This window comes from Sebastes fasciatus, chromosome 22 (genome assembly GCF_043250625.1).
Source record: "Sebastes fasciatus isolate fSebFas1 chromosome 22, fSebFas1.pri, whole genome shotgun sequence".
NCBI lineage: Eukaryota > Metazoa > Chordata > Actinopteri > Perciformes > Sebastidae > Sebastes > Sebastes fasciatus.
Genome location: NC_133816.1, coordinates 22,189,159 through 22,214,885, shown reverse-complemented (window position 1 = coordinate 22,214,885; position 25,727 = coordinate 22,189,159). Strand labels below are relative to the sequence as shown.

Here is a 25,727-nt window from a genome sequence, read left to right as displayed (position 1 = left end):
TGAAGTCGTCGTGCTGCTGTGAGTTCTGGATGAACCGTCAGGATGAAGGATGTAACAGAATCTTTCTGTTGTTGTTTTAATCTCTCCTGAGAGAGAGAGACCTGGACAGATGGGGGACCTGGACCGGCCCCGGAGGACCCGGAGACTCGGGAGCATCACGACCAGGTCCCGGGTCTCCAAGGAGACCAAGCTCCGGCTGCGCGTGGTCTTCCTGGACGACAGCGATCGCACGTTCGAGGTGGAGGTGAGTTATAGTCAGCAATAGAAAATAACTTACTTTTATTTATTTATTTTTTACTTTATAACACAATAAAAAAATAATAATAATAATAAATTAAAAAAAAATTAAAATTAAAAAAAATAATAATTAATAAATATAATTTTATGGAAATCAAAAAAAAAAGAAAAGGAATTAACTTATTTATTTGTATTTATTTCACTGCACACGTGCACCCATCTCTTTTTTATGGTGCACAGTATTTTATTACTGCATTTTATAAAATATTTATGATTTATTAAATAAATCCCACATTGTTCTTTTATACTAGGAATAGGATTAATATACTATAAACTATATTTATACTATAATATTGCATACCAGTGTATGTTTCCACATGTAAATCACTATTACAGTATAATCTAACCTATAGGACACTATGACCACACCAGTGGTGAAATGTAACTAAGTACATTTACTCAATGTACTTGAGTATTTAAATTTTATGCAACTTTATACTTCTACCCTGAAATATTGTACATTTTACTCCACTACATTTAGTTAGTAGTAAGTTTGCAGATTCAGATTATTAATACAAAATATAAATCTACTAATAAATTATGATGTATAATTATAGATTAATCTACCCAGCAGTATATAAAGTATTTAAAAGTAGCTCCACCTTTACCCACATTAATGCATCGATAATTATAATCCAGTTATATAATACCTATTATTCTGCATAATGAGTTTACTTTTGGTACTTTAAGTATATTTTATCGCTGATTTATATTTTTAACTTAAGCAAGATTTTGAAGTAATGAATCTACTGTACTTCCTCCACCACTGTTTACTATACCTACTAAACTATTGGGCAGTTTAAAGTATTATATTATATAAGTTATATATTATAACCCTAAATTGATCATATTTTTTTCTCCCATTGGTTTCTGGACTACGGTTTTGAAGCCTCGAGTCCAGCTTTTTGGCCATCGTCATCTTGGTTTTTGGTCATCGCCATCTCGTTTTTTTGCCGTCGTCATCTTGGTTTTTGGCCGTCGTCATCTTGGTTTTTGGCCGTCGTCATCTTGGTACTTGGCCGTCGTCATCTTGGTTTTTGGCCGTCGTCATCTTGGTACTTGGCCGTCGTCATCTTGGTTTTTGGCCGTCGTCATCTTGGTTTTTGGCCGTCGTCATCTTGGTACTTGGCCGTCGTCATCTTGGTTTTTGGCCGTCGTCATCTTGGTTTTTGGCCGTCGTCATCTTGGTACTTGGCCGTCGTCATCTTGGTTTTTGGCCGTCGTCATCTTGGTTTTTGGCCGTCGTCATCTTGGTACTTGGCCGTCGTCATCTTGGTTTTTGGCCGTCGTCATCTTGGTTTTTGGCCGTCGTCATCTTGGTACTTGGTTTTTGGCCGTCGTCATCTTGGTTTTTGGCCGTCGTCATCTTGGTACTTGGCCGTCGTCATCTTGGTTTTTGGCCGTCGTCATCTTGGTACTTGGCCGTCGTCATCTTGGTTTTTGGCCGTCGTCATCTTGGTACTTGGCCGTCGTCATCTTGGTTTTTGGCCGTCGTCATCTTGGTTTTTGGCCATCGTCATCTTGGTACTTGGCCGTCGTCATCTTGGTTTTTGGCCGTCGTCATCTTGGTACTTGGCCGTCGTCATCTTGGTTTTTGGCCGTCGTCATCTTGGTACTTGGCCGTCGTCATCTTGGTACTTGGCCGTCGTCATCTTGGTTTTTGGCCGTCGTCATCTTGGTTTTTGGCCGTCGTCATCTTGGTTTTTGGCCGTCGTCATCTTGGTACTTGGCCGTCGTCATCTTGGTTTTTAGCCGTTGCCATCTTTGTTTTTGGCCGTCGTCATCTTGGTACTTGGCCGTCGTCATCTTGGTTTTTGGCCGTCGTCATCTTGGTTTTTGGCCATCGTCATCTTGGTACTTGGCCGTCGTCATCTTGGTTTTTGGCCGTCGTCATCTTGGTTTTTGGCCGTCGTCATCTTGGTACTTGGTTTTTGGCCGTCGTCATCTTGGTTTTTGGCCGTCGTCATCTTGGTACTTGGCCGTCGTCATCTTGGTTTTTGGCCGTCGTCATCTTGGTACTTGGCCGTCGTCATCTTGGTTTTTGGCCGTCGTCATCTTGGTACTTGGCCGTCGTCATCTTGGTACTTGGCCGTCGTCATCTTGGTACTTGGCCGTCGTCATCTTGGTTTTTGGCTGTCGTCATCTTGGTTTTTGGCCGTCGTCATCTTGGTACTTGGCCGTCGTCATCTTGGTTTTTGGCCGTCGTCATCTTGGTTTTTGGCCGTCGTCATCTTGGTACTTGGCCGTCGTCATCTTGGTTTTTGGCCGTCGTCATCTTGGTTTTTGGCCGTCGTCATCTTGGTACTTGGCCGTCGTCATCTTGGTACTTGGCCGTCGTCATCTTGGTTTTTGGCCGTCGTCATCTTGGTTTTTGGCCGTCGTCATCTTGGTTTTTGGCCGTCGTCATCTTGGTACTTGGCCGTCGTCATCTTGGTTTTTAGCCGTTGCCATCTTTGTTTTTGGCCGTCGTCATCTTGGTACTTGGCCGTCGTCATCTTGGTTTTTGGCCGTCGTCATCTTGGTTTTTGGCCGTCGTCATATTGGTACTTGGCCGTCGTCATCTTGGTTTTTGGCCGTCGTCATCTTGGTTTTTGGCCGTCGTCATCTTGGTACTTGGCCGTCGTCATCTTGGTTTTTGGCCGTCGTCATCTTGGTACTTGGCCGTCGTCATCTTGGTACTTGGCCGTCGTCATCTTGGTACTTGGCCGTCGTCATCTTGGTTTTTGGCCGTCGTCATCTTGGTACTTGGCCGTCGTCATCTTGGTACTTGGCCGTCGTCATCTTGGTTTTTAGCCGTTGCCATCTTGGTTTTTGCCCGTCGTCATCTTGGTACTTGGCCGTCGTCATCTTGGTTTTTAGCCGTTGCCATCTTGGTTTTTGTCCGTCGTCATCTTGGTACTTGGCCGTCGTCATCTTGGTTTTTAGCCATCACCATCTTGGTATTTGGCCATCGCCATCTTGGTTTTTGGCCGTCACCATTTAAGTTTTTGATCACATGTTTTATTTGTAAATTCTTACTTCTGTACTTTTACTTAAGTAACATTTTGAATGCAGGACTTTGTGTATTTTTTACAGTACAAGAGATCTTAGTACTTCTTTCAGCACTGAAATCACCTAAATGAACGAATGAATAAATGCAGAAACAATAGTGACCAACAGTTTAACATAAGTTATGTTGAGTGACTGAGGTTAAACGGTTTAGACCTAAAAAGTGTTTTAGTTTTGAACATTAGTGACCTCAGTTTTAGATTTTAGATCAGCCAATGACTCATTCATCACTGAAGTTCTCCCACATGGTCACAGCTGGTATCTATTTATCTACTTGTTCAGGACAGATTTACGATGTGTGGAAGTAAATATAGGATCAAACTTTTTAATTACATATCTTAAAATAGATTGCATGAATCAGATAAATACTAGGATGTTGCAGATGTTTGCCAGCTGTCGAACAGAGTGTGTGTGTGTGATGTGTAAACAGCTGGATGTGGAACGTAAATACTCTGCTGTCTATGAACGGTCATGTGATCCACCAGCAGAGAGACGGCTCGCGTTTTTCCAACATGGTGACGTCGCCTGCGAGGCAGTAAAGCAGTCTAAAAAGAGACTTTCAGTGTTTGTGTGTGTATGTGTTTGTGTGTGTGCGGTATTGTGTTAGCAAAGTAGTCGGTTTCCCAGCAGCCTCGGGGACATTAGTAGCATCTTTACAAGAGGAGGAGGAGAGAGACGAAGGAAGAAACAATAAAAGAAAGAAAAAGGATGGATAGATGAGAGCAAAAATAAACTCTACCCACCCTGTGATAAATATAGTTTATCTGGTCGACAGAGGAGGTAATAAGTGTGTGTGTGAGACGGACCAAACCAACTCTAAAATCATAATAAATAGGTTTCAAGTTATGTGGGTGAGACCCAGAGAGACTCTGATCTTCAAGCCTTCGGGGCAAAAACCACAATTAATGATCAGACAAGATGTGGAGGAAGAGAAAAGAGGGATGACTGACTGTCTGGAGGAATGGTGGATAGACAGATGAGTAAAACGTATTCTCAAAGTTTATTTTATGGAGAAACACTATGCCTTGTTATTATTTCAGGAGTAGTAAACTAATGTTACATGTTTAAAAATGAGTGATAGAGGAAGCTAAAATGAAAATGTGAAGAAAGGACTAATACCTGGGATTAGTGAGACATAGAGCCGGGGTTAAGATAAATCTCCGAAGTTAGAGTTACTCTCATAGACTGTATAGAAGAAGTGGACGTAGTGATGTCACCCATTGGTTTGTTGGCTATGGTTTTCAAGCCTCGAGTCTGGCATTTTGGCAGTCGCCATCTTGGTTTTTGGCCGACGCCATCTTCGTTTTTGGCCCTCGCCATTTTGGTTTGGCCATTGCCATCATGGTCTTTGGCCGTCACCATCTTGGTTTTTGGTCGTCGCCATCTTGGTTTTTGGCTGGCACCATCTTGGTTTTTGGCTGTCGCCATCTTGGTTTTTGGCTGTCACCATCTTGGCTTTTGGCCGTCACCATCTTGGTTTTTGGCCCTCGCAATCTTGGTTTTTGGCCCTCGCCATATTGGTTTTTGGCCCTCGCCATATTGGTTTTTGGCCGTCGCCATCTTGGTTTTTGGCCCTCGCCATATTGGTTTTTGGCCATCGCCATCTTGGTTTTTGGCCGTCGCCATCTTGGTTTTTGGCCCTCGCCATCTTCGTTTTAAAAAAAAAAGACAGTAGAATTTGAAATTTCCAATTTTGGCACCACGAAATATGGAAATGCAGGCAGATTGATGTAGCAGAACTAAAGATATGGTCCGGGTTTAAAACTGCATACTAATATACTGACCCCCTATGGGGATTGACTCGCTTTTGGAGCCTCAAGTGGCCATTTGTGTGACTGCAGTATTTGGCACCACGTTGGCTTCATTTCTCAGCACCAGAGGTTGCCGCTTGGTCTCAAGGCACCCAGATCAATTCTTGCTAATCTAGCATACATCTTGACATATTCTACAAATAGTACACAAAATCCCCCTACATGTACTCTTCAGTGTGAACGCACGTCATACTTAGTATGAATAGTATGTGTTTTCTATCACAGCCATTGAGGCAATTTATCAGACTTCACACAGCTCCCTCTGGAGACACTGAAGACTTACTTTTTTCACATCTGCAGTTGTACTCCCCAACAAATGTACACACACTTTGAGGTGCAAAATCAGTGGAGTTCCCCTTTAATTAAAATAATAAAATGACACAGTATTAAACCCACAGTTCACAAGAACACACTTTCATTGACAAAAATATAAAGGATTATAACTTTCCTTTAGTCACACAGCGGAGCGGTTACAGCTTTACTGGCTGGCAGGAAGTCTGAACAGGTGGAGCTAATTAAAAGTAATGAGCTGTGTGGGTTCAGTCCTCTACCTGATATCAGGAACATTATCACACTTTATGACTTCATGTGAGGAAAGTGAGTTGATGATCTTCTTACGGACAGTCAGTCTGAATGTTGTGCCTTACATCTTTGCATTAAAGAGACATAATTAAAGATTAAAAACTCATTTTACCGCTCAGGAACGTTGTTGTTTTCCTTCACACGTTCCACAGATGAACGTCCAGCCAGCAGATTGGACAGTAAAGTTGCCCTCCATTGTGCTCTATTCCGCTCTATTGAAACTAACTGCTCTGTTGTTGTGGGGGCGGCCGTTTGTTTCCAGTAATCATCGGTTAGGCCGGTGTTCTCTTTATAATCGCTTACAGCTGCTCTGTCCCTCCTCTTCCTCCTCTTCCTCTTCTCTCTCTCTCATGACAAGTTAATGAGGGGCGTCCAGTGACCCCCGCCGGGGCGCTAAACGCCGGCTAGCAGACAGCTAACGCTAAAAAAAAACCTTGCGTTGCAATGCATAAACAGCATATCGGTAATTAGAGAGATAGAGAGAGGGAGAGGGATGGAGAGAGAACAGAGAAGGCAAGAACAAGAGAAGATGTAGGAAGGTTATTGAGTGCAAATCCCTGCTACATTTTATTGGACTGAAACAAGCGACGACTTTACTGGGTCTTCATAGCAAATGAACAAGCTCCGTTAACTAACGTGACGTCCACAGCAGCACATCGCTTAGCTTCCTATCTGCTTCTCCAAACTGGGAGCACGCCGACCACCATCCAAGTTACTGTATGTGACGTTAACCCTGCCTAAATATCTCCATACCGATACTGAAACGATACCACGGCAAAAACCTAAAACATCAGGAAAAGTAATGAAATAATAGAACTTCATATTTATATATATTATTATTTTATATATGTCCTGCTGTCGCACATCGACGCAATTCACAGCTCGTATTAAAACATGGTCATTCTTAAAGTATCAGTACTGATAAAACGGGGTATCGTATCGTTTTCGACAGCAGCGTATCGCATTACATTTCTAGTGTTGGTGTTCCGTGCAACACTAGACGTCACTACACTGACTATAAGGATGTTTATATACTGTACATGTAGCAGCGACATCATGCAGAAACCTACATCAGGTCACGTTGGGAAACTTTTTTAGAAGGGCTTGAAGGGAAAATAGCATTTTGACGCTAAAACATATGTATTTCGAGCAAAATGTGAATTGAATACATAAAGAACACCACTGGGAAAAACACCATTCACACCTTTTTTTGTGAGCAGGCCTCAAAGGCAAAGAGTCAATGGACCTCCAGCTCATACGAACGCAGCATTATATAAACTCTCATTATGCAAAGTGAACTAAGTAACAGAGAAACTGAGCTGCACCACATCCTCTGGGGTCCCCCGAGTGTCCCCGGGAATCCAGGTTTTAAGAGCGTCTCAATTAAAAAATCCAATCATCCCTCTCTCACTCGCTTACATTATCTTTAATTCTCTCTCAGCAAAAGGTTTTAGGAGGCGACTTCTTCAACAAAGTGTGTGGTCATCTGAAGCTGCTGGAGAAAGAGTACTTTGGCCTGGAGTTCAGACACCACGGCGGCAACTACGTAAGAAAAATCAAACACACACGTGAAGAGTATTTGGGATTTCTTTGCCATGTATATATACCGTGTGTTTTTGTCTGTTGCAGGTGTGGTTGGAGCTGCTGAAGCCGCTGGCCAAACAGATTAAATGTAAGTTTCTAAAGCAACTGATTCAGGCGGCTAAAATAATCCTCTTTATTCTCATGCAGCTAATCTGGTTCTTTGGAAGCAGTGAGAGGATTGATTTGTTAATCCTGGGTGAGGTTATATTGAATAACACTGCGCTCTTATTTTGAAATAAAATTATGAACTATGATCATCATTCATACGGTTGGGTTGAGTGCTGAAGGTTGGGAACCCTCCCAGCATGCATTGGAGCGATAGGTTCTTCTTCACGGAGTCCACCATGTTTCTACAGTAGCCCAGAACGGACAAACCAAACACCTCTCTAGAGAGATCCTTTTTGTGTTTTTACGTTACCTGAAGGCCACCGTAGTTCTCCGTGCTAAACCGTGGTACCGCCAGCCGCCGTCTGACTTCCATTGCTCTTAAACTAGCGTCATTATGGTAAAGATGGCGTATGAGCGAGGTGAATGGCATTACCGCGTTTTTTCACTCGGTGGCTCACGTTACCGCGGTCTTGTAAAAGGGAGGAGTGAGCGGAGGGGTACTCAAGTTGGTTGCAATCTGCAACCACACCACTAGATCCTGCCAAATCCTACACACTGTACCTTTAATGTCAAATTAAATGTTACGTTTTGGCTTTTTTTAGTGTAGCTACAAACCTTTATTTTGTTGTATATTTTACCTGTGATACTTCCTTCCTTTTTCTTCTCTCTCTCGTCAGACACCAACGATCTGTTCTTCAGGTTTATAGTAAAGTTCTTTCCACCAGATCCTGGACAACTAAAGAGAGGCCTCACCAGGTAACGCTGTTCCTTCTCTTTGGATCTTTGTCGGATGCTCTCATACAGGATTGTATTGTACAGGTGTCCTCTGATATGATTCATGTTTTTCTAAAACAGCAATGCAAACTGAGATACCAAACTTTAACTGTGTGTGTAGGTATCTTTTTGCCTTACAGATAAAGCAGGACTTGTCTAACGGCAGTCTGACCTGTAATGACAACAGCGCCACCCTGCTGGTCTCTCACATACTGCAGGGTAAGACATTGGCATTATTTAGTTAATCTACTGAACTTCCCCTGTAACCGTACAGAGTTGTTTTTATTTACATGTAAGGGGCATGTTTTTATGTATTTTATGTGTGTGTGTGTGTGTGTGTGTGTGTGTGTGTGTGTGTGTGTGTGTGTGTGTGTGTGTTGCAGCAGAGCTAGGGGACTTTGACGAGGAGCTGGACGCTCACCATTTAGAGATGAAGCAGTACGTCCCCAACCAGGAATATCTAGACCACAAGATCATCAAGTTTCACAAGAAACACAGGTACACACTGAGTTGATGCGTTGATCTTCACTCCAAAACATAGCCACCAAAAACATATCGCAAAGCTTGCAAATCCTCACGTTAATCACATCCAAGGTCTCTCTCTCTCTCTCTCTCTCTCTCTCTCTATCTGCAGAGGCGTGTCCCCAGGAGACTCCGACATCCACCTTCTGGAGGTGGCGAGGAAGCTGGACATGTACGGCATCAGGCCTCACCCCGCTCACGACGGGGAGGGAATGAGGATCAACCTGGCTGTCACACACTCTGGAGTACTGGTCTTTCAGGTATATGGTCTCATACGCTGTGTATAGCCACATTAGCAGCTCAGCTCAAGGGAGGGTTAGTTTGGTGGTCCAAAGCATAGACTGTATCTTGGTTTTTGTGCCGTTGACATCTTGGTTTTTGGCCATCGCCATCTTGTTATTTGGCTATAGCCATCTTGGTTCATTGCAACCAGAAGTGACACAAGAGGGTGGAGCTAATTACAACTGAACGCTGAATAAGGCCAACAATTAACTCTCATGAACTGAAAACACACTGTGAACGGGTTAGTTCTAAGATGAAGCGTGATGAACGTGGTAGCAAAATTTGGTAGAGCCATTCAGGGTGTCCAGAGGATGAATCCTAAAGACTTTGGTGATCCCTTGACTTTTTATCTAGCGCCACCAACAGGTTAAAATTACACACATTAAACATCTAAAACTGACCAAATTCATGACGGATATGTTGCATGTTGCTAAACATGAGCGTGTTATATCTGTCATCTTGCACTGAAGGACATATCAATGGATATTTTTGTTCTGCGCTTTCTAGGGAAACACCAAAATCAACACATTCAGCTGGGCGAAGATCCGCAAGCTGAGCTTCAAGCGCAAACATTTCCTCATCAAACTCCACGACAAAGTTGGGGTGAGGCCCGTTTGTTTTAAACTCGACCGGAGACGACTGGCGGTTGTGTGACTGCATTTGTTCAATATTTATTTCTGTGCACATACTGTATGTGTCCATTGATGCAAGTGTCTGTCCATCCAGCCGTCATGTAAGGACACACTAGAGTTATCCATGGCCAGTCGAGATGTGTGCAAGTCCTTCTGGAAGACGTGTGTGGAGTACCACGCCTTCTTCAGGCTGGCCGAGGAACCCAAGACGATGCACAAAACGCTGCTGTCCTGTAAAGGCTCCAGCTTTAGATACAGGTAAAACACACTGCTGTGACATGAAGGTATAAAACTCCCATTTCCTTGTCTCTGTATATTTATAGAGTGTAGTTATACACAAGAAGTATCAGATCATGACACACCACAGTGTGAAAAAATAAGTAAATTATATAAAAGTCACGCATTCAAGTATTAGCATGAAAATATACATAAAGTACCAAAAAGTAAAAGTACTTGTTATGCAGAATGACCCATTTCAGAATAATATATATTATATTATTGGATAAGAACTATCGATGAATTAAATCAGTGTTTTGTTTTGCAAGGTATATTAGTGACGTTTTCTTAGTTTACTTACCATCCCTATTTTTCTTAGTTTACAACCAACCACGCCCAACCACGACGTTCTATTCCTAAATCTTACTGTTTTTGTTGCCTAAACCTAAGAGAGTGTTTTTTTCCCCTCAACCTAACTATGTACGTTATCGTAGTTTTGTTGTGTGGCGTACAAATGACACGCTAAAAGGCTAAAATGCGTCCTCATGACACGCGGAATGACCTTCCAATGTTGTGCTATCTATACACCTTCCTGTGAGACCGGGTTGTGTTGAACTTGAGCACATTTATAACTTTATTTTTGTTTTAATCTATATTTTCTCATTCATTTTTCTCACGCAATTTCATGTTACTTTGGGGAAAGATTTTGTATGTTGTTTTAAGTCAAACGCTATATTGTAAGCTTTAAGAGGATGATGATGATTTACTGTTTGACGTGTTATTTTGTGTGGCAGCGGACGGACGCAGAAACAGCTGCTGGAGTGTATGGGATCAGGGGAGAAGAAGCCTTCGCACTTTGAGAGGTGAGAATAAATTCATCAGCAAACGTTTAATGTATTAGACCATTTGATCAACACAGATGCTCAAATTTGCCAATCTGCCATTTAGCCAAACAGACAAACGGTACAATAAATCAAGTTCAACTCTTTGATCTCTTTTTATCCTGTGATAACCTCAGATAATCATTTATCAAAGAAACATTTGGAAAAGAGATAAAACACGAGCTAGCGAAGGATAAAAGGCAAAGTTTTTTTGGTAATTTCTTATCTTTTCTGTATGTATCATCATGTCTTTTTGTCTTCTCGCTCTTTAACCAGGACTTACTGTCAGTCAGACCACGATCCCAGACAGTGTCGCTCTTCTCCTGATCTCCTCACGGACGTCTCCAAACAGGTAATAAAAACTGACATTTATGCACATACTATGCTGTACGTAAGAAGTAGAACTGCATCGATTAGTCGATTAATCGTTAAGTTGACCAACAGAAAGTGAATCAGCAACTATTTTGATAAAAAATTGATCATTTATGTCATTTTTCAAGCAAAAAAGACAAATATTTGCTGCATTTCTTGGTAATTTATTAAATTGAATATCTTTGGGTTTTATATCTTGGGCAATCACCAGTTTTCTGATATTTTATTGACGTAACAATTCAAGTTAATAATTAGCAAATTAAACTATAATGAAAATAAATGAGTTGCATCATAGTCTAATGTTTGTGTGTCTTACCTGCTCAGTTGTACGAGCACTCCCACCTGTTCACCCGGTCGGGTCATGCCTTGGCGGTCTACAGTCAGGATGAGTTGGACCCACATCACCGAGGCGTAGACAACATCGAAATCGGTGGAGGAGGAGCTAAACGCAGCCAATCATCCGTGGAGGTCACCCAGAGGACCCGCCCTCTCACCCAACTCTCCCCGCTCTCTCCATCTCTACACCCGTCAACCCCCTCGCCCAAGATACGATCTGCCTCCACATCTGTGATGGACGACATGAGAGGAGGGCGGATCGGGGCGCAGCGCCAAGCCCAACGGCTAGCCGGCGTCTACGGCAACCGGTCGCGGCGTCGCCCCAATCCCCAGCCGCACCCGGACGCCGCTCAGCAGCTGGTCCTTCTCTACCCAAACAGTCCCGCCTACCAGTATCACCCCGTCCTCCCAACGTTCCCGTTCGCCGGATCCTCGCCTCTCAACCGACACCCCTACTTGTCGGACTACGTCACCGTTTCCTCGCTGGAGCGTTTCCCGCAGGCGAGGAGGCAGGATTATGTGACGATGGACGGCCTATCGCGGCCGCCTTTCTATCCGCGGAGCCATGATTCGCCGTCGCTCTCGCCAATCAGGAGGAGCCTCCGCCCCTCTGGCTCAGGCGGGCTGGGATTGGCTCGGGTTTACCATCCGGGAAGCAACGGAGCGAGGCTCTTGGGCGTTGGACATACAGAGGCGGGGCATTACAGCGACGACTCCAACTTCCTCCCGGGGCTGCCTCGCCGCGTCGCTAGCCAACCAGATGTCAAGTTTCACCTCTCGAGGAGTTCTAACCCCGGTTTTAACCCCGCCTCTGAGTTCCGTCCCCTTGGTTACTACCCTCACCTGACACGCCCCTCCAGACCCAACTACCTCCCGCTGAACTCCTCGCCTCTGCCCGATCGGCCCACCTCGCTATGCATGATCGGAGGCACCACGGGAAGCTACAGTGACTCGGACCCGGAGGTTTTCTATCCGTACTACTGCCCTCCACCCCCGCTGGGGACAGTGGTACGGCCCGCTGGACTAGCCAGGATGAGGTTCTCCTCTGGGAGCCTCCAACTGGACGAGGAGGAGGAGGGGGAGGAAGAGGATGGCGCAGCAAAAAAAGAGTTGAAGGGTGAGAGAGAAAAGACCGAGACTAAAGGTGCTGCAAAGATTACTCAAGTCACGCTGTAGATAAAAACAAAAGGTTCAAGATGTGATCACACTCAACACTGGCAGGATGGGTTTTAAAATGTGATGGCTTCATATGTATGAGAAGTGTGTTGGTTTTGAGGTGTACTGGCAGATGAAATGTACTGTTTATGCCTTGTTTTAGCGAAAACCTCAGCTTCTTTGGTAGCCACATTACGGGTACAAGCTAGCAAATTTGTAAAAAAAATATATGTGCCCCTCCGAGCTGACCATCAAAGGTCCAACAAATTGTAATATCCTCGGCCTAACCCACCTGATTTACAGTCTATTACAATTTTCATATCTAGCCAATCAGTTCGATCAGTTATACATCAGACCGGCCATACGTTATCCAGAGTAGGCTCGTATGGCCACGCCCCGTTTTGGGGAAATTACAATCCAAACATACGTCAAATTGCATTGAAGTCTATGGGATCTTCGGTTTTCTATCCCCAAAAGGGGGCGTGGCCTTGACCTTTTGCAAAGTATCCGTATGTGTCGGTCTAATCTATCAAATTAATTCAAATTTTTATTTCCGCATGTGTAAAATGTCAACACTGTGAAAATCGAGTTACCACGAGCTGCACAAAAAGGTTAGTCAAGAGTTATAGTGCGCTACATCAGGTGAAGCCTTTGTTCACTCCGTCAGCTGGCAGATATCAGGCTTAATGTCTTAACATACAAATTAGCATGTGGACTTTTTCTGCTCTATCTGTGCTGAAACTGATTATTAAAGTGGATTTCTGTTTTCTACTTAGTTGAAGCATCTGGTATTGACAGTCCATCTCTGTATGGAATAACATGCATTTTCTTAAATATCCACAACAGCCTTGCAGGTGGAGCAGGTCTATATTTATAAGACTTTAACATTAAGTCTCGTTTGTGCGATGCGTAGGCTACGTAGGTTTGGAAAACTTATTGGACGACGTTCTGGGTGATGTAGCTGGGTATGTGTTATTTTATATGAATGGTTCTTGTGAATTCTGTAGGAAAATGTGAAGATTGTTTTGGTTTAAAGCAACTGTGCCAATAAAGGTTTATACAAGGATAATGCAACAAGATCTACAAATTCATCTGGTATGTTCTCTACCCTTTATCATATCATTGTTGGGTATTTTCACCCAAGACACATTGCGATAACAGAAATTTAAATAAAGCAAAGATTACCAGAAATTACTCGTACCCAAAATTTCTTTTAAGCTTTCCTTCAGAAAAAAACACATTAAAGTACAGAAACAGTTGTTTCTCAATCAAACTTAAATATTTATTCATAAAACTCTAAGTCCCGCTACAAAAAAAAAAGAGTACACTTCTGTAAAATCTTACATCTTTCATTTTACATTTCCCCCCTCAACAAGCATTGTCGTATCCCTTATGATATATAAAAAGACAAAAATATACAATGACCAAGTTTTTATAGTGTCTTTGGTACAAACTATCAGCAATACCTTTGATTACAGCTCCCGTCATGCTCTTGAAAAGGACCTGCGTTACTTTACAATGATGGGTAACAACGTCCTTTACACATCAAGCATTATGTTAAGAATCAACAGTTTTTTCCCAAACTTGATGCATATTGAAAAAAGGACACAGTGTTTTCATGAGCGAGTGGAAGACCTTTGTGCGGTTGCGTCTTGCTTGCAGATCCTGGAAAATGTTAATTTTTTGTTTTTATTCCCACTGAAATCTTGACACTTTTTGAACATCCCAGAATACGAATCCCAGAATGAAATCTCAGCCAACAGTCTGGACCAATTCAACCGTTCATTTGGAGCGCCAATTAGTTTTTCATCTTGGATGTACAAAATAATTTCCATACAAATCAGTAAGTAAAGCTGAAAAATTGTTCCGGATTACATATTTAATAGCATTTATGCTGTAAAATCACACCTAAAATGACCAAATATAAGTCTGAAAAACGGAAGTGTTTGACTTTGAAGGTTAGACCTGACCTCGACTTGAACTCCGGGATCAGGGAACTGTAATTTAAAGCATTACTGAAGGCAACAAAAAAATTTAATATTGGCATATAATCTGTCTCAAGTGCTACTGAACAAACATATAAACATCTACAAAGTCAAGACGAGTCATGACACAAAACATACCACTGCTGATGGACGAGAACCCTCTTCTATATAGAACTTTCTGTGTACGGTTTCAACAAAAAAACAAATAAAAACATGCTCAAAATGTGACGTCTACTTTTAAAAAATGACTGATAACATAAATAATTAAGGCACATGATGGTAATTTTAAAGTTTAAATATGTAGACTTACTTAAGGTGTTAAGTTTGAGCAAAAAAGGAGGAGTTCATGACCCTAAAAAGGGGAAACGAAAACCACAAATCCAACTGACAATTTAAGATTGTTTTTTCAAAACTTCAGACCAGAGGATTAAAAAATACGGCGAATTTTGAATCCAACTCGGGGTGAAAGAAAGGTCTTCAACCTGCAGCAGTGAATATATATATATTTATAATATATAGTGTATATATTACATTAGTAGTGTGTGTGTGCATGTGTGTGTGATGTGTGTGTGTGTGTGAGATGTGTTTGTACAGCGAGGAGACATCGCACAGCAAATCTCCTCAGTTTTCCAAATCATCCAGCAGCGTCACCGTACGGAGACACAGTCTCTATTCACATAATGTACTTCCTTTTCCGATCCGGGTTCGAGTCCTTCAGGTGGTCGTGAATCTGAGGGAGAGTCAAGATGGAGGGAGAGAGAAACATTTGGTTAACAAATAATCTGACGGAGGTCGATACAGACATCTTGTTCTGAGTAATATGACGGATGAGAGGGAGAGAAAGAAAGGCAGGAGAAGGAAAACAAGGAGGAATTATACACAAATAAAAGAACTAGTCAAAAGTTCTGAGGTAAAATTACTACTTTTGTGAATGTAGTCTGGTGGCTTTAAAGAGAGCGCTATAACGGCTTCGGTTCCCCGTCAGAAAGAGCTGTCTGACGGCGAGGTAAAGCGACCGTGGACTGGTTCTGCGTGGTAAAATTACTGCTTTTGTGAATGTAGTCTGGTGGCTTTAAAGAGAGCGCTATAACGGCTTCGGTTCCCCGTCAGAAAGGGCTGTCTGACGGCGAGGTAAAGCGGCCGTGGACGAGTTCTGCGAGGTAAAATTACTGTTTTTGTGAATGTAGTCTGGTGGCTTTAAAGAGAGCGCTATAACGGCTTCGGTTCCCCGTCAGAAAGAGCTGTCTGACGGCGAGGTAAAGCGACCGTGGACTGGTTCTGCGTGGTAAAATTACTGTTTTTGTGAATGGAGTCTGGTGGCTTTGAAGAGAGCGCTATAACCGCTTCAGTTCACTTCATCTCGCAATCAGACAGCTCTTTCCAACGTGGGACTGTAGCCGTTATATCGCCGCCTTCAAAGCTACCACACCAGATTCCATTCACAAAAAAACAGTAATTTTACCTCGCAGAACGTGGGAGTTGCTGGTCTACCGTTGGGAAAAGAAAGACTTCTGGTACCTGGCAATGATGTGTGTGACCATCCTGTCCGTGATGCCTGGACAGACCTCTTCAGCCAATCGGATGTTGCGTTCCAGCTCCTCGATGGCCAGTCGCTGCTCAGAGTGCTCCTTGTGCTGCTGCTTCAACTACAAGAAGAAAACACATTGTGAGCTTATTTTAGAGTCTCATGATTGTTTTAGGAGTTCAATAGCAATATTTTCATGCACACATGTGCAGTACATGTATTTACAGACATAAATGCCTCAGAAAATTATACTAAATAGGGTTGTTGTTAGCGTGACTGCAGTGTGTGTATATACTAACCTCAGTGAAGATGGGAGAGATGACTGTTGTGAGACTGGCAGATTTAACCAGCTGATCCTGACCCTGCACAGAGGAGGAGGAGGAGGAGGAGGAGGAGGAGGAGGAGGAGGAGGAGGAGGAAGTTGGAAAAAAAAAAAAAAGGTGAGCATCAACAATTTAGAACCTGACACATCTGACAAGATAAAAAATCATCTTTGCTTATAAAAAAAATTAATTTAATGTCCATATTTAAATGTCCGTTTTCAAATACAGACCAACACTTTTCAAGACGTTGCCTTTAATTTCAGACAATGCTTTTGTTTTACTATTTCCAGCCCTCAAAACCTTTTGTGAAATATTTATAAATAAAATTGTTTATAGTGTCATGTTAAAAGGAACATCAATATTTTTTTCTCAAGTTTACAAAATGATAAACTGGTTTAAAATCTTCTCCCTCTCACAAATCCATGTATATAATATATATATATATTATATATAACATATATAATATATATATGTATATCTATGATATATATTATATATTATAATATATATTATATATTATATATTATATAACATATTATATATTATATATATAATATATTATACATAATATAATATATATATAATATATATATATTATATATATATATAAAATATTAACAACAAATAACAAATTATAGCATTACTAATAATTAGTAAACATTAATTATCATTTCATTGTTTGTTAACAGTAAAATAACTATTAACTAAGTTTTAATTAACCATCAATTTAGCATTTATAAATAATGGTTATTATAAAGAAATGCTATTTTAATTTTAATATTTTGTTTTCTGTTAAACTTTTCTTCAAACAAGAAATCATTGAATTAAATTTGAGCATTTTGACAGCGTTATCAGCATTTCTCCACCCATGAAAAGCTGTTTCTACGTATAAATACACACATGCAGTATATATACAGTATGTATATATACAGTGTATTATGGGTACTGACCGTTCCGTTGAGGACCTTCCTGCCCTCCGTCTTCTTCTTACGGACGGTGGTGAAGGACCACTCAGGTGACTCGCTGTTCTCCTTATTACTGGACTCCCTTTACATATAAAAACACATACAGTTATGTTACTCACTAAGCACCATCAGACATTAAAGAACATCTGCGCTTCCTGTTTAAAACTGGAATGAAAAGAATCTCCAAAAGTAATCAGATTACCCGTCTGAGTCGTCGGAGCTGCTGCCGCTGTGGCCCTCCTCCTTCCACCTCCTGTACCTGTCGATCAGCTCGCTGAGGTAGGACGTCTTCTTACAGTGTTTGACGATGAACTTGTGTTTGAGGAGCTCTTTGGCTGTCGGACGCTGAACAAAGACAGAAGATTCACCGTCTTTAGGTCGACTTACTTCACTCGGTTGTTTTTAAGTAAGAGAAAGATGGAGATAAATAAAGGCTGACTGCAGGATTCTGTACTTATCTGAACAGTTTCTTATATGGTTCATTTATGGAGGAGAAAGAGGAAATAAGAGAGAGAAAGAAGAGGAGCTGTTAGACCACCAGAGGGCAGCAGAACGCAGCTACAATAACACACAGTGAACGACATGAAAATAAAACCTTAACAACTAGAGAAGAACTGAGTTTACAAAGTACTTAACAACAAAAACAATGACAAAAAATAACAAAAACTATTCAGTTAAGATAAAAAAAAGCAGCGATTTGACAAACAATTATGGATACAATCTGTATTTTCTTGTATTTATGCATCAAAATATTGTTCCTTAAACTTCCTGTATGACGGCAAGACTTTGGTAGTTGGTGTTTTCTTTTATTTAATTATTTTTATAATGACAAAGGCACGTTTTATAAACTGTAACCTCTTAGAAGACCCTATAATTCTGAACAAATAAGTAAAATGTTGCTGCCTGACTGGCTAGTAATAGAACACTGAAGTTATTTATTGTTATATCATTTGTTGAATTTCACCTTCATTTATTGTACTGATATGTATTTATTTATCTAGCTAATTATTTATTATATTTCACCTTTATTAATTGTATTTCACCTTTTTAGACTGGCCTTTAATTGAGCATTATTTATTTATCTATTCATAGACATTTAAATAGACTAAAAAACTAAAATCGATTAATCAAGAAAATAATCAACAGATTAATTAGTTGCAGCCCTACTAGACATTAAGTCTTTGTATGTGGCCACAAGTGAAAGACGTTGGGAGCCGCTGGTTTAATCTTTAACTATGTGTATTTTATTATCCTGGTGGTTGGATTTTATGCAAAGTAGCTACAACTGTCAGATGTAGTGGAGTAAAAAAACAATATTTCCCTCTTAGATGTAGTAGAGAAGTTAAAAGTAGCATTAAGTGGAAACAGTACCTTAATATGACACTTAAGTAAACATACTTTTATCCGAGAGCATTTAATGATTTTATTTGAATTTGAATTTTATTTATTTTATTTTAATCTTTTATTTCTTTTAAATTATGTTTGTGAAGCACTTTGTCACGTGGGTTTTGAAAAATGCTCTATAAATAAAGATTATTATTATTATTATTGAGTAACTGTATAAAACTTGGCAGACAGTGTCACAATAACAATTTAAAGAGGAGGAAAAAAAAGCATCTAAACACCATAAACAGATCCTTCGTACGGGGCTGAGAGGATGTAAACTGTGAGTGTGTCTTACGAAGGTAGGGTCCTTGTTGAGGCACGCCTCGGTGAACTCTTTGAAGCTCTTGGAGAAATCTCCGCTCAGCGTCGGAGGAGGAGACTTGGGGATGTGGAACAGCACTCGCATCGGATGCATGTCTGAGTTGGGAGGTTCACCCTTGGCGAGCTCGATGGCCGTGATGCCCAGCGACCAGATATCGGCCTGGAGAGACACACACAGTCAGAATTAACACACAAAGCTTCCTCTCTTAGTGTGACTCTGTTGGGACAGGAAAGCTTGAACAGCATTTATGCAGCTTCTGTTGTCAAAATACCAAACATCAAATTTAATTCTTCAACCAACAGCAGTATTTTTAGATGCCTGCCACACCTGTAAAACTTTTCATTTATTTATTTACTTTTTTCTTTATTTATCTAATCATTTATTTAGTTACTTATTTACTTATTATTTATTTAGTTATTTATTCTTTATTTATTTATCTACTCATTTATTTATTTATTTATTTATGTATTGATTTATTTACTTTTCTTTGTTTATCTACTCATTTATTTACAAATTTATTTAGTTATTTATGTATTTATTTATTTACTGATTTATTAAGTTATTTATTTATGTATTTATTTACTTTTTATTTTTTTACTCATTTATTTAGTTATTTATTTACTTATTATTTATTTACTTATTTACTTTTTTATTTATTTAGCTACTGATTTATTTAGTTATTTATTTACTGATTTATTTATATATTTATTTATGTTTTTATTTATTTACTGATTTATTTATTTATCTACTCATTTATTTAGTTATTTATTTACTGGTTTATTTATTTATTTATGTATTTACTTTTTTCTTTATTTATGTACTCATTTATTTATTAATTTACTTATTATTTATTTATTTACTGTTTTCTTTATTTATCTACTCATTTATTTAGTTATTTATTTACTGGTTTATTTATTTATTTATGTATTTACTTTTTTCTTTATTTATGTACTCATTTATTTATTAATTTACTTATTATTTATTTATTTACTGTTTTCTTTATTTATCTACTCATTTATTTAGTTATTTATTTACTGATTTATTTATTTATGTATTTACTTTTTTATCTACTCATTTATTTAGTTATTTATTTAATTATTATTTATTTACTGATTTATTTATTTACTTATTTTCTCTATTTATGAGGACAACACAAATTAAATCAACATTTCTGTAAATATGACATTTGTTAGTCAGCTGGCTAATTTTCAACTGCAAACAGCAAAACGTTAGTACAATAACAGCAAGCATCCCTGAAAAACAGAAAGTTTTTAAAACAAATTTATGTTTGTTTTTGGGCAGAAAGCGATTGTTTTAATTATCAATTAATCTCGTACGTTTTGCAATTAAGCGATTAACTGTTTAGTCTGTAAAATGTCAAATGCTTGTTTTGTGTGACCAACAGTCCAAAACCCAAAGATATTCAGTTTATAATAATTTAAAAATGACAAAAAAACAGCAAGTCCTCAAATCTGAGAAGCAGGAACTATAATATGTTTGACATTTTTGCTTGATAATCAACTTTAAAATTATAAAATTGTTTTATAGTATGTATGTTTTAAGCGTAGTATGACTACTTAGTCAGGTGGTTTGTGGATGAAAGTTGTGAGGCTGATTTTTCGGTTGCAACACCCACTAACCATATGTCAACACACACAAACTGATGTAAACACACACTCGGACGTTACACATGCACACAGGTTGAATGTCACATCGTTTCAACTTGCTCCAGTGACCATGTGGCGGCCCAGGTAACACACACACACACACACACACACACACACACACACACACACACACACACTCTGTACAGTTGTAGCTGCTCAGGGTCACATTACATCAAGATGCTCGGTCACTGTTTGACTGTTAACTCTGCCGGCTCCATTACTGCTACACACTGAACATATGGCAGCCTGGAGACACACACATCACGTCTTCATGATGTGTGTCCTACGGAAACTTTCTGTAATGGAGACACATCTACAAATCTGCAATTGCTGTTTTGGTTTACGTTTTTTATCAGTCATTGTTATCTACTTGGTCGTACTAATGAGTGTTGTGGGTTTTGTGAAGCCTGATAGCTCTTATTCCTTTGTGCCACAGAGCAGTGGTTCTCAAACGGGGGTACTAGTACTCCCCGGGTACTTTGGAGTACTGCAGGGGGTACGAGGATTTTCTTAAATTGTTAATCTAAAAAATAAAATAAAAATAATCATTCATGCATAATTCCTAAAATAAGTAAACCATATATTATTCTAATAAAAAAATGTAAATGTAAGTTCAATAAACTATATTTTATATTCCATATTCCTATTTTTAATTCAATCGTCAACTGTCGAAAAAACTGTCAACTACCATAAACTGTCAAATGTTGTAAAACTGATGTAAAAACTAACAACTGCAATAAACTGTCAACTGCCGTAAAAACTGTCAACTCAACTTCTGTAAAAACTGTCAACTGCCAAAAACGGTCAACTGATGTAAAAACTGCCACAAAAAACTGTCAACTCAACTTCTGTAAAAATTGTCAACTGCCGCAAAACGGGCAACTGACGCAAATTGGGCAACTGACGCAAAAGGGCAACTGCCAAAAACTGTCAACTGCCGTAAACTGCCATAAAAGCTTTCAACTGAACTACTGTAAAAATTCTCAACTGTCGTAAAAACGGTCAACTGACATAAAAACTGCATTAAAAACTGTCAACTGCCGCAAACTGTCAATTGTCGTACACTGTCAACTGTGTAAACTGTCAGCTGCCTTTGTTTGATAAAAACAACAGTGACCAGCTGTTTTAGTAAATTAATGAGCCTTTTTTAAGAGTTAATCTTCATGTTTGAGACTTTTTTTAAAGATTTACAGTAGAGACAGATAATATAATAATAAATATCAGAAATTGTGTTGAGCTTCGAAATATAACATTGAGATCGAAGAGTGCATCTTTATGTTGGGTATAGTTACGGTCACCATGTTAAACGGTTCAGATAATACATGACGTTTTGTGACTAAAGCTACGAGTCTGATGTGACGACAGACAAACGGTCCTTTAAGTCTTTTGTTTTGTAAGATGCTCAGGTTGCGTCTGTCGTTTACGTAACTGTTATCGGTGTCTGCAAACTGTCTGTGGTATTTCTACAAGTCTCACTTTGTCTTCCTTCCCTTTTATAAGAACAAAAACATCTTCCACAAATCAGTGGAAGATGCACACAGACACACACATTTGTTGTGGAGGATGAAAGTAACATTTTGACATAATAACTCCTGTTACAGACACCGACATGAATCAAACCACATCAACAGACACACACCCTAATGGATTTGCCTTATTTCCAAAACACACCAAACCACACACACACACACACACACACACACACACACACACACACACACACACACACACACACACTTCTCAGACATGTATGGACACAAACAAAGACAGAAAGCAGGTCAGGAGACGTCACCTCGTTATGTAATTTCATAAAAAGACGTCTGTTTACTTTGTTATTAGGCATCACATCCAAATATTTAATCCAGCCCTTTTTACCTTTGTGTGTGCAGCAGGTGCAGCTATGAATGCATGAGTGTTTGTCCAAAGTCATTCATTGATTTTGAGTCTTTGGTGTCAAATATACCAACAAAAGAAACCGACGAGGGAATCCCCTCCAGAATGAAGAGAGGACGGTTGAGGGTTAAACATCTGATGGTGAGACTAAGGTTTATAAAAAGGCATTTTATTCTGTCTCATCTCTCTGAAGTCCAGACAACAGGACACTGTGGGTGTTTCTATCGGATGCAAATAAAAACACTGTGGAAATAATGCAAACGAAGCCAGACGCAACAACAAAACCACGTGGCTGAGGTTGCTACGGCGATACGCAAACGTGACGCACGGTGTAAAAGGCACAGCCATAAAGGGCAGAGTGAAGCCAGATGAGCTTTCTAAGTTTGTTTGAGGTGACGAGTATTAAAACAAGAAGTACGAACCACACCAAGAATAGTGCAAAAACAAACGCAAGTACCAGTGGTGGAATGTAACTAAGTACATTTACTCAAGTACTGAACTTAATGTACAATTTTGAGGTACTTTACTACCTGCGGTGCCTAGTTACAGTTGCTAAGCTATGATTGGACGATCAGTGTTTGGGGGAGGGGTTTAGCAACATTTATAAGAGCTAATTTGCAAGACCACCAACACAATTAAAACCTACAAAGTTGCAAAATTTTGAGTTTCCCGCACCTTTAAAGTGGAGGATGAAAGGTGCGATAATAGCAGGCGTCTTACCTTGGAGTCGTAGGCGGACTGCTGGATGACCTCCGGAGCCATCCAGAACGGCGTTCCCACGAAGGTTTCCCTCTTGATCTGCGTGTCCGTCAGCTGACCGGCCACCCCGAAGTCCGCCAGCTTCACCTGACCGTGCTCCGACAGCAGGACGTTGGCAGCTACAGACAATTAATATCATTATTAATACAAGCTTTGGTTCAAAGAGTCAAACATTTTGAGCCCTTTATGAACACTTTCCGTAAGTCTGCATTTCTGCAAACTTTGCCTGAAGGAATTACCCACAATTCAGAGGAATGCAAGCGAAAAAAACTGTTTTATTCATCAACCATTTCTTTTCATTTTGCTTAATAAAGTTAGACAAAAAAAATGATGATTTGATGAATGATTTTTTGACAGTTTTCTTGTAAGACGTTCAGATAGGCAGTAAAAAAACGTAAAATAAAACCCCAAATTGGCGTCGTCAAGGTAATATGTCGCCACAAAGTGCCGTTCCATTCATATTTATACCATTTCAAGCCCTTGTTGAAACTTACACATAACATAATATCTATAAACTAACATGAGCTTAACAATAATGAACACAAGCTAGCTCTTATCTGATTTAGTTAAATGTTTTGATAATGTGAAAATTCTTAAAAGATGATGTAACACGACAGTATGACTGTTTAAAAAAAAAAGTGGTATTGCGTCTTCTGTAGCTCTGAAGTCTGAGAAACTTACTAAAAGTGTGTATGTTTTTTTTAACAGAAAGCCTGTGTTGTAATGTCAGGGAGGGTATGATGACAGATGCTTTTGAGTTGCATTATGGGAAGTGTAGTGTTTTTTGGAGCTTGACAGGATATCTCAGCCTCTGCTGCAGCGATTCATCCAACCCAGGTGCTAAACTCAATATATAACAGCAGTGGAAATCACAGACTATAATCCCAAATCACTACACTACCACTATTATTATTATTATTATTATATTATTATTATTTATTTATGTGCACAGTCTCCGTACCTTTAATGTCTCTGTGGATCTTCTTCTCGGAGTGCAGGTAGTCGAGTCCCTTCAGGATCTCCTTCAGCATGGTTGCAATCTGAGACTCGTCAAACGGACCCGCCCGAAGCTGCACACACACACACACACACACACACACACACACACACACGATGACACAGATATATACAACACTCACCTGACATGCCGAAGGCTGCATGCACGGAGGAACTCAAACACACCCTGTTCAGTTTCATTTAAGACTCAAGACTCAACACAAGAAAGTAGGCGACCAAAGACACCATATATATCTATCTATATAGAAACCATTCTTTACTTTTAATTTATATCCATTTGCTACTTCCTAATTCTTGTACCTGAACAGCTGCTTAGTGGACCCAAAAACAATCCGGTTCACATTTTCATTACAGATTCATTTCGGTTCGGTTTAACTGTTTGTCAGCAGGATTACGGAAAAACTACTGTCCCGATTTTCATGAGTCTTGGTGGCAGTGTGTAGCACGGACCAAGGAAGAACCCATCACATTTTGGAGCGGATCCGAATTACGGAGAGGATATAAGAATTATTTTTCACTTTGGTTAACATTGTGAAACAGGACATGGCCTCGGCGGAGGTCTGCGCTCTCCGAGTGCTCTCTAGTTTAATAAAGTTTTTTATTTTGACACAAATGTGAATTATCATGACTGTAAAGCCACGTAGCAGATTATTATATATTACTAAATGAATCAGAAACTCTGAGTAAAAGCTTTAAACGTCATGATTGATCTTTTATTTTTCTCATTTTACTAAATTACATCAATAAATCTTCAGACTCACCAAGTCGAGCGCTGAACCTCCGCCCAGATACTCCATGATGATCCATAGTTTACTGCCCTGAAAGAGAGAGAGAGAGAGAGAGAGAAAATGAAGCCTTTAAAAACCTTAATATTAAATGTTTCAACTTTGATTTAACGACCACAAACAAATGAGAAACACTTGAGGTACTTGTACTTTACTTGAGTATTCCCGTTTTATGCGTATGCAATATAAAACGATGTATTCACCTTCAGATAGGAGCCGTAGTACTTGGTGATGTACGGACTGTCGCACTGACTGAGAACCGTGATCTCCTGCTGGATGTCCTCGATCTCGTCCTCCGCCTCCTCCAGGTCAATCGTCTTAATGGCAACGACGCTCTGAGTGCGATTATCGATGCCTTTAAACACCTGCAGGACGAAGAGGAGGAGGAGGAGGATATAATTAAAGAGAAAGATTTAAGAAGAGTATAAAAAGAGATTTCAGTAAATACAGTAATAATATGACTAACGATCAACCAGGTGACATAATGATTAATAAATGAC

The 25,727-nt window shown here is 39.9% G+C and overlaps 2 protein-coding genes across 2 annotated transcripts in view; one reads left to right on the top strand and one right to left on the bottom strand.

Annotated features, from left to right (window-relative positions):
* The first annotated feature begins 92 nt into the window (after positions 1 to 92).
* On the top strand, positions 93 to 12,663 carry LOC141760895 (FERM domain-containing protein 7). The gene is made up of 12 exons (XM_074623995.1): positions 93 to 244; positions 7,180 to 7,284; positions 7,368 to 7,410; positions 8,108 to 8,186; positions 8,326 to 8,423; positions 8,588 to 8,702; positions 8,839 to 8,986; positions 9,516 to 9,611; positions 9,735 to 9,898; positions 10,651 to 10,719; positions 11,014 to 11,089; positions 11,434 to 12,663. The coding sequence occupies exons 1-12, from the start codon at positions 110 to 112 to the stop codon at positions 12,619 to 12,621; spliced, it is 2,316 nt and encodes a 771-aa protein (XP_074480096.1). The 5' UTR covers positions 93 to 109; the 3' UTR covers positions 12,622 to 12,663.
* A 1,194-nt stretch (positions 12,664 to 13,857) lies between these two features.
* The window catches only part of LOC141760897 (serine/threonine-protein kinase 26-like), a 28,977-nt gene continuing 17,107 nt past the window's right edge, over positions 13,858 to 25,727 (bottom strand). The window contains exons 3-12 of the mRNA XM_074624000.1: positions 25,431 to 25,592; positions 25,204 to 25,260; positions 24,387 to 24,495; positions 23,387 to 23,544; positions 19,080 to 19,265; positions 17,601 to 17,743; positions 17,384 to 17,480; positions 16,410 to 16,472; positions 16,104 to 16,231; positions 13,858 to 15,315 (exon numbers count right to left, since the gene is read on the bottom strand). Coding sequence (XP_074480101.1) covers positions 15,300 to 15,315; positions 16,104 to 16,231; positions 16,410 to 16,472; positions 17,384 to 17,480; positions 17,601 to 17,743; positions 19,080 to 19,265; positions 23,387 to 23,544; positions 24,387 to 24,495; positions 25,204 to 25,260; positions 25,431 to 25,592 — 1,119 coding nt within the window. The 3' untranslated portion in view covers positions 13,858 to 15,299. The remainder of the gene's footprint in view (positions 15,316 to 16,103; positions 16,232 to 16,409; positions 16,473 to 17,383; positions 17,481 to 17,600; positions 17,744 to 19,079; positions 19,266 to 23,386; positions 23,545 to 24,386; positions 24,496 to 25,203; positions 25,261 to 25,430; positions 25,593 to 25,727) is intronic.

Coding starts and splice junctions, on each gene's coding strand:
- LOC141760895 (XM_074623995.1), top strand. CDS start 110: ATGGGGGACCTGGACCGGCCCCGGAGGACCCGGAGACTCGGGAGCATC. Junction 8,703..8,838: donor AAGTTTCACAAGAAACACAG/GTACACACTGAG, acceptor CTCTATCTGCAG/AGGCGTGTCCCCAGGAGACT. Junction 9,899..10,650: donor GGCTCCAGCTTTAGATACAG/GTAAAACACACT, acceptor TTTGTGTGGCAG/CGGACGGACGCAGAAACAGC.